Source organism: Rhizophagus irregularis, chromosome 8, assembly GCF_026210795.1.
Source record: "Rhizophagus irregularis chromosome 8, complete sequence".
NCBI lineage: Eukaryota > Fungi > Glomeromycota > Glomeromycetes > Glomerales > Glomeraceae > Rhizophagus > Rhizophagus irregularis.
In genome coordinates this window covers 414,477-428,551 of record NC_089436.1, presented here as the reverse complement: position 1 = coordinate 428,551, position 14,075 = coordinate 414,477, and the positions used below count along the sequence as shown (strand labels likewise).

The 14,075-nt window shown below is 28.2% G+C and overlaps 3 protein-coding genes across 3 annotated transcripts; 2 read left to right on the top strand and 1 right to left on the bottom strand.

The window, feature by feature from the left end:
- Positions 1–229: 229 nt before the first annotated feature.
- Positions 230–1,288, top strand: OCT59_027997 (uncharacterized protein; the record flags this gene model as incomplete). The annotated part of the gene is made up of 8 exons (XM_066147012.1): positions 230–449; positions 542–553; positions 632–676; positions 745–795; positions 861–914; positions 1,016–1,078; positions 1,147–1,206; positions 1,278–1,288. The coding sequence occupies 8 exons, from the start codon at positions 230–232 to the stop codon at positions 1,286–1,288; spliced, it is 516 nt and encodes a 171-aa protein (XP_065993768.1).
- A 4,387-nt stretch (positions 1,289–5,675) lies between these two features.
- Positions 5,676–8,290, top strand: OCT59_027996 (uncharacterized protein; the record flags this gene model as incomplete). Its single annotated transcript, XM_025318390.2, has 4 exons — positions 5,676–5,997; positions 6,075–6,157; positions 6,226–8,038; positions 8,106–8,290. The coding sequence occupies 4 exons, from the start codon at positions 5,676–5,678 to the stop codon at positions 8,288–8,290; spliced, it is 2,403 nt and encodes an 800-aa protein (XP_025176276.2).
- Positions 8,291–12,790: 4,500 nt separating this feature from the next.
- OCT59_027995 (uncharacterized protein) lies at positions 12,791–14,028 on the bottom strand. Its single transcript, XM_025326402.2, has 4 exons — positions 13,707–14,028; positions 13,489–13,592; positions 13,366–13,391; positions 12,791–13,237 (listed from the first exon to the last, which is right to left on the bottom strand). Exons 1-4 carry the CDS (start codon positions 13,761–13,763, stop codon positions 12,969–12,971), a joined length of 456 nt encoding a protein of 151 aa, XP_025176275.2. The 5' UTR covers positions 13,764–14,028; the 3' UTR covers positions 12,791–12,968.
- Positions 14,029–14,075: the final 47 nt, after the last annotated feature.

Genomic DNA, 14,075 nt, shown 5'->3' with positions numbered 1-14,075 from the left:
ATCAACAAGCATATATGGAAATCTTCCTTACATAGCTCCTGAAGTTATTAATGGAAAAGGTTATACCTTTAAATCTGATATTTATAGTATTGCAATGCTTATGTGGGAAATTTCATTTGGACAACCACCATTTATGAATTATGAACATGATTATATTCTTGCAATTGATATCATTGATGGTATAAGACCAAAAATTGTATCAGAAATACCTTTAAAATATAAAAGTTTAATGGAACAATGTTGGGATGCTAATCCATTAAAAAGACCTGATACATATGCACTTTGGAAAAAAATAAGAGAAATTAAAACATATTATCAAAATAATCCAAATGAATTACCTCAATTAATAGCGAAAGTAGATAAAGAAAAAATTAACTTAAATAGTAAATCATTTACAAGTAAAATACATAAATTTGAAAACTTACCTGAACCAAAAAATGCAACAGAAGGTATAATAATTGTTTTATATTTATTATTAATTTAATCTTTTTTTAATATTCAATTACTATTAATAATATCTTCTTCTTATAAATAATAATAGAAGAACAAAAAGGTAATATAAAGATATTAATGTTTTAGTATAAGTCCTGTAATAAATAAATTGATTGAGATAATCTTTTTTTTTAAATAGCATTTTATATCACTAGATCATATGATTTTAGTATTTCTAGTAATTGTAAGTATTTATTAAAATTATATTTGAATTTTATATGATAAAATATTAAATGATTCGTTTTATTATAGCTAGTAATCTTGGTAAATCAAGTAATCAATATACACCAATTAGTTCTAAAGGTAATTTACTCATATCAGTATTTTATAATAAATAAATACTAATTTACTGTATATCTTAATTTTAGATAATGATAGTGAAGAATCACCCAGATTATCCAAAAAATTGAAGATAGATAATGGTAAAGCTTTAAAAATTCATTTATATATCGATTCTAATTTTCCTATAACATTGTTGAAGATAAGGATGAATATGTCGCTAAATTTGATTTATTGATAATAGTAGATATTCAAAATGACTATGAGAGAGAATTCACGCAACAACGATCAAATATTGGTACTAATGGTAGGTAAAATAAAATTATTTATTAATAATGATCAGCATTATTATTCTAATTTATTCTATTTTTACAGATGAAGTACAGAATAATTCAAGTCTTCATTCAGAACAAGATAAATCAGAAATTCTCGATGGTTTGTTTACTTTGTTTAATATATTAAAATAACAAAATTAACCTTCATTTACTAATCTATTTATTTTATAGATGAATTTTAAATTAATTTACGATTTAAATGCCAAATTATTATTTATCTTATGTTGAATTATTTAAACACTAAGATTAGAGTAATAGGAAGATTCTTAGTTTGTAATTTAAATAATTCAGTTCTCTTTTATTTTTTTATAAGGATTATTCAATCATTAAATAAAGAAAACTATTTATTATAAATTTATAACATTATAAAACATCATGCACGAATGTTATAATTTTGTAAAATTTATTTTAAGTGAATAATAAGAAAAATTATTTTAATTGACAGATTATAAATTCTTTATTCGATAATTTATGTTAAATTATAGAATTTTTTGATAAATACTTTAAAATTTGATGAAAATGATTAAAAGTATTTATTCCATTGATTTATGATATATTTACAACTCTGTATCACATAAAGCTTGCAATGAAAAATCAGGCAAAATTTGAATGCTATCTACAATAAAATTACATGATTGATTGTCCTTCGTAATCTAGTAACTATCGACGTTATAGAAGACAAATTTTACAATTGATGGCATAATCCAAGCGGTCCTGACAAACATAGAGTTTAAAATTTCGGACAAAGTTAGCTTTTCTCAATCCCGAAATGTAATTTTACGTCTTAATCCTCACCCCTCAACATGAACGAAGATACCACGATGTACTGTAATTACTCCAGGCTCTTTGAAGTATCAAAGAGCCAAGAATATATCACCTCCCCCATACTTTAACGTCTTTACTTTAACCAGCAATTCCAAAAATTCCATATTACATGATTTATTACGTTGACGCCCAAATAAACATTTATTTCTCTTATAAATATCCTTTTTAAATTTTAAATTTAACAATAAATCTAAATTCGTATATGTCATTTTCACCTTCCAGCATTCCCATTTAGGCCGCACCAATTCAATTTTTCGTTTAACATAACCCCCCGTTTTTGGATTTTCTATGTAAAAAAAATACATGTAATTTAGGCCGGAATTAGACAAATCTTTAAGTATTGTTTAGGCAAACCAAAACTGGATCAACCAGTATACGTACGTGGCGTGATGGATGCGTTTGCAACCGCTAATCTCGCGCCAAATAAACGTAGAGATGAGAACTCATGCAGTGTATTCCATTTCCCAAATTTAAACGAACTTTACGCCGTGCGCAATGCCGTTTGCACACTTCATCCCAATGCATTATTCGACCCTAATGCACAACCTCAACAAGAACCAATCGGCACTGCATGAATACTTAATAATGTGGCAGTTCGCAAAAGCGATTTTGCGGAGGATGATAGGTTTTTTACTAATAAATGATTAACTTTAATGAGTAATTTTCTCAAGTTCATTCACTTTTTCTTAGAGTTTTTTTATTTTCATACTGTAAAAAATGTATACAAAGTTGAAATGAATCAAAAAAAAATTCGAATAAATTCATGGTTAACGGTTTTACTATTCCGATGCAATTACAGCACATACTCACACGAAAAAATGCATACACATGTAAAAAATCTTTTTTCCCCAACGAAATTACATGTGCCTCTGTTCCAATTTGGAATGCCAAGAAAAAATTCCATACATTTTTTTCGGGAGGGCAGATTTAGTGAAACGCCATTATTTCCTTACTTTAATCACATAAAATACTTTACTAAAATAGTTAAATTGTTCTTTCGAAGAAATATAACTCCAAGAAAGCATTAATGTCTATGTTTGCCCATAATGACAAAATGATTTGGTGATTTGGGCACGGCAATTATTCCATTATATCTAATACGAAACACTTCTAGGATTTATTTCAGTAGACTAACTATTTTTGTTCACTCCAGGGACCGAACTCCACATGTTTCCTAGTAAATCACTTCAGAAAAGGATCTCAAGTGTTCTTAACTACTAATTTCGTAGATAACTGTTCCTTTTTATCATACATCTTCGACCGATAAATTATGTTGTTTTTGTGTTGTTGAAAAGCGATAATTTTCTGTTTCATATCCCATTCGAATTGAATTCTTTCAGTTCCTTTTTTTTTAATTTTCTTTTTTTTTCTTGAATCGATCTTTTACTTTCAGTTCTTTCTTTTTTTTAAGTTTCCTCTTTTCTCTTTCGAACCTTTTTCCTTTTTCTTTTCCTTTTTTTTTCCTTTTTGTTTTCCTTTTTTTTTTAAAAAAAAATTTTCATTTTTTTTCCTCTTTTTCGTTTTTTTTTCCAACCTGAGAATTTTATTGTTTTTTTTCCCCAAACTGAAAAATTTTTTTTTTATTGGTCATTTAAGACTATTTTTTTTTATATTATTATTTTTTTCGCTTTTTTTAGACCATATTATTAATTTATTTTAAAATTTTTTTTTCAGTCTTTTTGGACCAGATTATTCTTTTTTTTCAGAATTTTTTTCGGTACTTATTTTTTTTACGGATTCCTTTTATTCTTTCCTTATCCTTTTTCTTTTCCCCCAAATTTTATTTTTCGCTTTTTTTTCAATCTTCTTCATTGTTATTTTTTTTTTCCCAAACCACATTCTTAAACCATTTAGATTTAGATCAGTGATCGGATTGACGCTGTGGTAGGCTCAATGTAAATAGACTGACATAATTTATTTATTTATTTTTTGTAACAATAGATCGGTTTAGTAAATTCTATGGGAAAATGTTTTTCATGACAATAGATTGTTATAATTGGGGAAATTTTTTTTCATAGCAATAGATTGTTATAATTGATTTTTGGGGGATTGTGAAATATTTTTTTGGGAGGATTGCTAACTGTCGCCTGGGCGATCACCGCCTGGGTTTTTTTTCAAATATGTCACATGATGTACAAATTTATTTGGCTGATTTTTTAACTTAGCTATTTTGATCGGTTAAAACTTAAATTTTATTGCGAAGATATTTATAAAAAAAATTTTTTTTCATATTTATTCAAAATAATCTTATTTGATAAAATTTTATTTGCAAATATTAAAATTTTTTAAGCCACACATTTACGATTTTAAAGAAAAAAATCACTGTATTTAAACAATAGCAATAAATAAAAAGATAAATAAATTACAATGACCAAGGAGAAAGATGCTAATAAAAAAACGAAATAACAATGGAGTAATGGAAAGTAATAGAAGATGAAAGAGAAAAAAAGAGTAATGAGAAGTGATAGGAAGCAAAAAGGAGAAATAGGACATGATGAGAGATGAAAAGTAGTGATGGGAAACGAAAAGGAGTGATGGGAGACGAAGAGGAGTGATGGGAGACTAAAAGAAGTGATGGGAGACGAAGAGGAGTGATGGGAGACGAAAAGGAGTGATGGGAGACGAAAAGGAGCGATGGGAGACGAAGAGGAGTGATGGGAGACGAAAAGGAGTGATGGGAGACGAAAAGGAGCGATGGGAGACGTAAAGAATTGATGAGAAGATGAAGAGGAGTGATGGGAGACGTGTGTTATTATTACTCTCTTTATTACTCTCTTACTTGATGGGCAAGTATCATTCCCGCCGCAACGCGACGGGTTACATCTAGTTATTTCTAATTTTATAAGATTTTGAAATCAATTAGTTATGAACAATAGCGATGTTTTTACTATTTCGCTAATATAACATGCAGTTACGTAATCAATGCGAATTTGACTAATTCATGACGATCACTTAATAATTAAGTAACAAAACAAAAGATAAAAATAATTAATGACAACATCAGGTTTCAAAAAAAAAATACAATGATGCAAGATAATTACTAATCGAAGTGATTATAAACAAAATTTAATAATTGGCATCGAAAAAATATCTCCTGCATAATTTTTTTTTAGTTTCAAAAAGATAATTATGTATTAGACGTTTCGCAACTTTTTTATTAATAATAATATAAAAATATGTTGCGTATAAATTCAATAGTACTTTACAGGAATGTTTTGTCAAATACCAGCTTAGGGTTAATATTGTACAAATGAAATAGTAAAATATATAAAATATGGATATAAATAACATGATGTAGAAAGGTATTGTATGACTATTTTGATAATGCAGGCGGCAATACTTAATTCTTAATTATTGATCAGCACCCTCATGTGACATTGTGACGTTAGCTAATTTTCTATGATAAATTTTTTTCATTGATTCTTGAAACACTTGAAACATCGTTGTTCGTAGCTGACTCAACAGCTCGTAGTAATTATTTAACAACCATTTATAAGAATATATATACACATTGATCCCTGAAACCTTGAATAATTATTACGAGCTGTGAGTCAGTGATGTTTCAACAATCATTTATGAAATTTATGAAAAAATATATGTACATTGATCCTGTCCGTAGCTGACTCACAGCTCGTAGTAATTACTAAACAACCATTTAGTATGAAAATGTATATATACATGTAAAATGTCAAGCTATTCGCTATTTCAAAACTCGATTTTTGCGATTGCAGTTATACAGAAATTATGCTAGGTTGTATCATTTTAGGCGAAAAGAATGCATTTCCTGTTGATTTCGATGCAGGAAAGACCATAGGACAACTCAAACAAATCATCAAGAGTCAAGCAGGATTGGATAGTCTCCCACACAAACTAAAATTATGGAAAGTTAGTATTATCGAAAGTAAAAAATACGAGATAAATGAGGGAGTCGACATCAAAGAAAAATTCGGAGGTGAGAAATTGGACAACGATCTCAATACTATTGGAGATCATTTCAAAGAACAACCCCCTAGTAGACACATCCACATAATCGTGGAACAGCCACCGCCCGCTACCCTTCCACAAGGTACAGTATCCGCAGTTAAATTACTTGAGTGTTATTTTTAGTTATGTATCCTAACCCGCCACTATTCACACATATAGATGTGGTTGATTGGAGTAATGTTAATTCAATTTACAACTGGATAAAAACTTTGAAGCGTTCCAGTGAAATCGCGGCACCCAAAGTATATTTTAGTTTTCAACCTGTTGTTGCCTCCTCTGTTACTGATTACTAATTTATGTATATTATCAGTTAGTGGATTCGTATGGTGCCAAGTTTCCTTTACAGGGTAGAGACGAAACAATGAAAATATTATTTAATGGTAATGGATCACGGGATGGGATGTGTCAAAGATTTGAAAACCGTAAGAAGATAGATCGAAACATCCACCCTATTCCTCTATTGGCAAATGGGCCAGGTACTGGAAAGAGCCGATTCCTCCAAGAAATTCCAACTTTATTACGCGAGAATGCTGAAAATTATATGAATGATGATAAACTCTTGAATAGAATCAAAGATAGGATGTATGCCATAAATGTTACCTTCGGAAATAGTACTCCTGCAAAATTGGTAGATGCATCTCTTGGTGAAACATCGGTCGCACTGAGAATTCTTTTTGGACATTTTATTGCCGGTGGAACTATTGACTATGAAAAATTTGTGAGGATGTGTGGTGACACCATCTACAATCAACAAATTACAATTAGTGGTGCATTTGAGATTGTTCTCAAGGATATTGGCACAGATATTGACATAATTATCTTTGGAATTGATGAGTTAAACATTTTGCACAGTAAGAGAGGTTATAACAATCCAGTTCGTGAAATTGTGCATGCTGTTGGTGGATTAAATTGCTCTGGTTCTGGAAGTCCATTCTATGTACCGATCTTGGCTGGAACAATTCAAGGTCCTCTTGAAGAAATGTTCAGAGAATCAACATACCGTTTTCTACCTTTACCACTTCGCCTTCTTCGGGAACGGGAGGTTCGGAAAATTAGCGAATTTATTGCTTGTTATGAACATAATCATGCTCTAAAAGATTACATCAAGAGTGATACTTTTCATCGTTGTATTAGTGACTTTGGTGGGCAAATTCGGGCTCTAGAAATTTTCTATATAGATTTGTTGAAGAAACTTAAACGTGGAACAAATAATGTGGATTACATACATTGTGTGTCACATGTAAAGGAAGAACTTATGGATCGATACAAATTTAAGAAGTTCGCTAACATTATAACTCCAGCAATTGCACATGCCATCCTTAATATCCCTGTGTCTAAGGATGATGAAGCTGATAAAGGTGGAAAAATATCTTACATTGACCTCTCATCAGAAGGTATTCTAAATTTGGAAAAAGTAGCTAATAACACTTCCTTTTATGTCCGCATGCCTTATATATGGATGGTCATTTTAACATCATATAACAAATCATGTAAATTTTGGGAAGCTATGATTCGGCAAGATTCTCATATTTTTTGGGAAAGCTTTGAATTTTTCAATATGAAATTTTGGACTTTACGGCTTGCACTTCTTTCAATCTTGAATAAGAACAAAAACGTGACAATGAAAGATCTCTTCAGAGGCGCGTATAATCTTAATGAATTTGAGTTTTTAGAGCATCAAGAGTGTGAATTTAAGCTCCCTGACGAAAGTTCCATAAAATATCGGGAACTTAAACATCGGTATCCTCATATATCACAGGATGAACATCTGTCACCTTGTACCGTATATAAGAATTGTAAAGGAACTCCAATTGATCTCTTTTTTTTCATTAATAATTACCTTTTTGCGATCCAAGTAAAATCTTCAGACGATAAAACTAATCAGCCCCAGACTTTAAGCAAGAAAATGATAAAAGCCATGTATGATAAAACTGAAAAGGCATTTAAAAAATTAAAGGAAAAATTTCCTGAACTTAAGGACTGGATGCTTTTCATATGTACAAACGGACCTAAGGCTGAAGATGCTTTAGACTTATTATATCCAAATTGTCTTGTAATATATAAAGCAAATTTCAAGGATTTTTATGGATATACGTATTCTAGTCGTGCTGAATTTTCTGAAGGTACGAGTTTGTGATTTAAGATATCTTAATGTTACATTATATAACCTTTTATTATTGTTTCATATAGCCAATGATAAATTGGACGCTAATACTGCTTCGGAATATGAACTAAGAACCGTTGAAAAGGTAAAAGAAAAAACTGCGCATGAAATATGTAAAAAAAGGCTATTTAATGATGAAGTTGATCTATATAGCAAAGTCAGTATGAATAAACAAGCAAAGAAAAGGATTAAGGTCGTAAAAAAAAATTAATTAGTGGGAAGTTAATTTCTGCTTCAATCAACATACTTGCATTTTGTGATAGAACAATTTAATAGTTTTTAACTGTAATAATTTCATGTAACATATTTAAAATTTTTTAGCTGTAACGATTTCATGTAACATATTTTTTAAAATTGTAACAGTTTCATGTAATAATATATTTTTTAAAAGTCTGCAATGCATATGAAGCTTTGTTTTTCAGAATAGAGTATAAAATTTTATTACAAAGAAATAAATGATATAATGCGAGATCCTGCGTCATATTATTTCATTTATGGTAATTTCTACAGCTATCGCTATAAATACATCTAACTATTAAGATTCTCACACTTTCATTCATTCGGGAAAATAAACAGAAGTTAGTTTATCGAACATGTATTCGCATAGGTATAACCGTGAAGAATCTTCACAATCAAAATTACGTGTGCGTGAAAATAAATACAAAGCTCAGGACTAGCGCCCGAGTCTAAGATAAATAGGGAAGATTTTTTTTAGATAGATAATTTCGTTAGAAAATTTTTAATCATCCAAAATAATATTACTAACTTCAACTCCTAATTCTTGTGCTTTCTTTTTCCGGTATTCCTGGTAAGCCCAATTAGCAAATTCTCCTTCGTCTGGTTGAAAACCCGCAAACCTTAAATCTCTTAACAAGTGAAATTTTTTTTTGATAGAGAATTTCGTTAAGAATTTTTTTTAATAGGAGGGAGTTTCCTTGATAAAGAATTTCTTTTGGGAATTTTTTTTAATAGGTGAAAGTATTTTTGACGGAGAATTTTATTAGAGAATTTTTTTTTAATAGGGGATATAATTACGGCTAATTATTTTTTGAGCGATACTTCCTTTCTGATGCTTCTTCCGCACATACCCTGATGACTGATCATGAATTTATTTATCATAGCCTATTAGCCTATGCTCGAATTTTTCAGAATATAAATAAAACTTCCAAATAAACTTAAAGATTTTATTGTAACTGATCGTGTATTGTGCGATTTACAAAAATTGAAACAAAGTAATACAAGATAATATATGCTATACTATACAATATAAAAAACTCCCCTACCTCACGATTTACAATATAAAGAGGGAGTATGCATTATCTGAATTAATCACACCACCGAAAATTTGAGTTTATTTAATTTAAACAAGAGTTCACGTTTAAAGGGGAGTTAGGACTATAAAATGTAAAGTATATGAAATGTTGAAATGGAGCAAAGGGGAAATAAAAAGAATAAGGGGTAGTGCAAAGAAATGAAAAAGATGAAGTGGGAATGGAAATAACAAAGGATAGTGTAAAGAATTACGATGATCACATGCAATTTTAATAGTAATTTGGGGCCTTAATTTTGGTCCAATTCCGATAATAAGCCAGTTTTTATTATGATGAAAATATTTGAAGTGTTGTGAAACGTTATTTATATTTATTTTCAATTCTATAAAAACAACTTGTAATAAGATGTTTTATCTTCTTCTTAAGTATCAACTATTCTGCTGAAAGATGACTTAATTTAGTAATGAATTGTCCTAATATTATTTAATTGATCACGCATTCTCGCCCAAATAAGAATTGCGGCGGATACCTATAAATAGAAAATAATAAAAATAATAATATATATTAAATAACTTTAAGCAAAAAAAATATTTTTTAAATAATGTTACAATATACCATTTATGTATAAATTTAAAAAACAATTGTCATCATCATACGTATTTATATTTTAAGATTTTATTTGATTTTATCGTAGATGAACCTGTTTTTTAAATGGTAGATTCTAAAGAACTTAGATGCATAATAATTTTTTATATTGTCATTTACATGTGAAAAAAAAAAAATTATTTATAACAATAAACAATCGCTTTTTTCAGGTCAAGATGATTTTAGTATAAATATTTTGCTAAAAATACTTATCATATTATTCGACTGAATTAAAAGGTTTACAGATACAAATAAATATAATAATACAACTATACAAGTAGTCTTTTAGATATAAATAAATTACCGTGTCACAATTTTCCAACTTATTGTTTTGCTTTAATATAAAATAATAGAATATATTGATATTAGATTTTTTTTCAATTATTATTAATCGATATGTAATATTTTGCCCAATGATCTTTTGGTTAATCCTTTTCACACTGGATACGCCACTATACTATGAATATATTAGTGATAAAATATTCTAGATCAAAATGTTGTAGAATAGAACTTGTTTAATGAATATAACTTTGTGGGAATTGTTAATTATGATAAAGTAATTTAACGATAATTTTTTTATTTTTTTAAAAAAAAAAATCAAAAAAAAGTGTTCTAGACCTACTTTTTTTTAAAATTAGACCGAATTATTAGGCCGAACAATTATTAAAGAATCTTATTAAAGTGCTAATCTTTTAGAGACTTTAAGACTAGCTTCTTTTCTTTCGAAAGAACGTGGTAAAAGGCTTAAATTTAAGACCGCAAATATTTCCCTTTTTTCAATAATGCCAGCCGACATTCTGTAATTCCGGCCCTAAAGAGACGCAAGTTCGAACTTCGAATGTGCTGATCTCGGGTGATATTATTTTTAAATTCGTTGATCCATATGATATTTATGTCGATCGCTAGTAATTTTTTTCCGATAGCCGTCTTAAATAATGCTCTTTATGTGAACTCATTTAACAATAGCATATTTTAATACATAATATTTATCAAATAGTTTATTATTCAAAATAATTTTTTTTTTCACGCCACTTTATATTCCCCACTTTCTGCAGATCCTTGGCAGTTAACTCATGGATCATGTATTAATGTATATTTTTAAATGAAAAAGGTGTTCAGATGTATCACTGTCATGATAAATGTTATAATAAACGAGTTGGGTGGTTTCCAACTTAATCTGTTCCATTTAATCTCCATTTTCAACATTTGAATATTAATAATTTTGATGAAGAATTAAACCTAAAGAAGAAAAAAAACAAAAGAAGGCTCCCATTAGATTATTGTCTTTATATGATAAACAAGAATATGTTCGATGTATATCATTCATTTCAGTCAATAATAATGACAAAAAGTACCTTCTTTAATTAATTATATGAAGTTAAAGCGAAATCATGCATCTGTCTCTAAAAGAAGTTACAAGAAATCCAAATTTGGCCTACAAGTTTTATAGATTAATTCTGTGTCGATCATACTTTGTGGTGTCAAACATGGTAACACAGTCCAATTGAATCTCATCGTAAAATCGTAAAATCTGCAAATCGTCGACCTATAAATTAATTAGCGTCACTTTGCATGGTAAAATGGTAAATGTGGCAACAAATGTGAAACAAATCCGGGATTTATAATCATAATTATAATTTAGGAATATCACAGCTATGCTAACCCAAAATACCAAAGTCTTTATAAATTAAAAAAATTTGTAAATGTATAATTTCTTTAGAAATTTTATTATAAACCTTAATAAATTCTAACACAAAAAATAAAATTTCCAAAAAAAAAAAAATATTTTTATTAATATTCCAAACATGATCGCGAATCTTTTGCTGAATAAAAAAGTATCGATTTTTGACTATACTTTGAGGCGTATGTTCTTTTTCCCGTTGTTTCCAAGCTATACTAGGTTATAATTAACAATAATCCATTTTCTGTATAGATAGATTAATAATCAAGTTATATCTCAACCACGATATCTCTCTCTATCCTATTACGTGAAGATTTAAAAGATGTCGTTTTAAGATCTCAATTTTTTCTGACTAATAAAACTTGGTTTTGATTTACCTATTAACTTTTTAGCTGTCGAGATTTCATTCGACACGTAATTAATTATCGAAATGTTTTTTCATTATTAGTGATTATCATGGAATGATTTGTAGAATTTGTAGAATGTTATAGAATGGTAAGACTTCTCTGAGATATTATCTCATTCATTTGCAGCTTTATGATATATCGCTTCTTATCCATGATGAGACGTATTCCGTTGCTTTGACCATCATTCTTAAGATATTTGTGGCCTGAAATCTTTAAAGTGACCTAATTCTTGGTGGAGAGTACGATATATATCTGCATCGCATATGTTACACCAATAAAAAAAAATTAGATAATATTAAATTTCGGGGTCAAAACATCTAAAATGGAAAATATCAAAAACTTTCACATATTTTCTATCCGCTTAATATGTTGATTTTTTACCAACAACTAGCCAGCTCTCCAAAATTTTCGGAAAGATTCGCGGTATATAACGCCGCCCTCATTATATTTCGGTCTATAATAAAAAATAAAATTATAAGTTTTCAATTGATACCATATCCTCCGGTGTAAGATTCATAACAAGATCCATAATCGATATGTCCTCCGCCGCCGTAAGATTCATAACAAGATCCATAACCGATATGTTCTCCGCCGTAAAGATTCATAACTGATTATTAGTTAAAACCAGAACAACTAAAATTAGTATACTGGAGAATCTAAAACAATGCGTAAGTGCATAATGAAATTTTAATATAATAATTATTTTAAATATTGTAAAAAATTTTTTTTTTCTTGGAAAAAAAAAAAAAAAATTTATTGAACTTTAACTAATTTAACTCAATAATTATTATTAATCGATAAACCATAATCGATAAACCATTAATTAATAAAAAAATAATGAAGGAATATTTTTTTTTTGCTTCTTATTTTTACTATTCTATATATTCAAACATCCATAATATAATTTATATTCATTATTTTAGAAATGCGTTCATAACTTTTTTCCTCACTTTTACTTTTACGTTTTTGACTTCGTTCTTTACTATTCCAATAATTTTTAACTTGTAATTCAGTTCTTCTTCCTTGCTTTCTATTTTCTGATAATTTCTTCGCTATTTCTGACCATTTCTTATAATATTTATTATTATAACATGGATTGGTTTGAAGATCATCGATTTTACATTTTTCTTCGTATGTTAACTCGGATTTATCAACTATAATATGAAATCGAATTTCGCGTAGAATTTAAATCACAAAGTAGTTAAATATTTCGAAATAAAATAAATTAAGTTATCGATTGTTAAAAAAGAAAAAGGAAAAAAAAAGGAAAAAGAATACAAACTAGATTCATCCAGATGATTAACATATCTAAAATAAAAACGTAATTAGAGGTAAGTACTAATTCTTAAAGTAAAAATGAATATTTTGACATTTTGTTTATAATTATTATAGAAAAGATACTCACTGTCCACGAACACTTTGATGAGTACGATTTAATTTAGCTGCAATTATCTTCCATTTATCTGTTCTATCCGAATATTGATTATATAGTTCAATAAGTTGTGCTTCCTTTAAATATTAAAGCAAATTAACACACTCTCGCTAATAAGCTTTCTTTTTTGTATTAAATTTCGTAATTAAAGTATGAAATATAGATCAAATTAAAAGAAATTTTTCACATACCTCAAAGGTATATAATCCTGGGGTTCTTTTCGATCCTAATTTTTTGTAAGTTGGCATTTTGTTATCGGAAATATTTGAAATATTTAATTATGAAAATATGAAAATATGAAAATATGAAAATAAAAAGTGAAATGTAATTGTAAGAGTTATATTTACGTGAAAAATATTTAAAAACAAATATATTATTTAATTGTTTTAAATAAAATGTATTTTGAAAAAGGTGGTTTAAAAAAAAAAAATGAAGTGTAATGTAAGTAGTTATGAAAGAAAGATATTAAGGAACGTTAAAAATTTCAAAAGCATTAATTATAAACCGTGATACAAAAATATGAAAAAAGAATTTTGGAATGTTATATAGTTTGTAATTAT

Excerpts from the sequence above, each read along its gene's own strand:
- OCT59_027995 (XM_025326402.2), bottom strand. The coding sequence starts at position 13,763 with ATGCCAACTTACAAAAAATTAGGATCGAAAAGAACCCCAGGATTATAT. Across the intron at positions 13,593-13,706 it reads CAGGATTATATACCTTTGAG|GAAGCACAACTTATTGAACT; the intron begins GTATGTGAAAAA and ends TAATATTTAAAG. Across the intron at positions 13,392-13,488 it reads CATCAAAGTGTTCGTGGACA|ATATGTTAATCATCTGGATG; the intron begins GTGAGTATCTTT and ends TTTTTATTTTAG.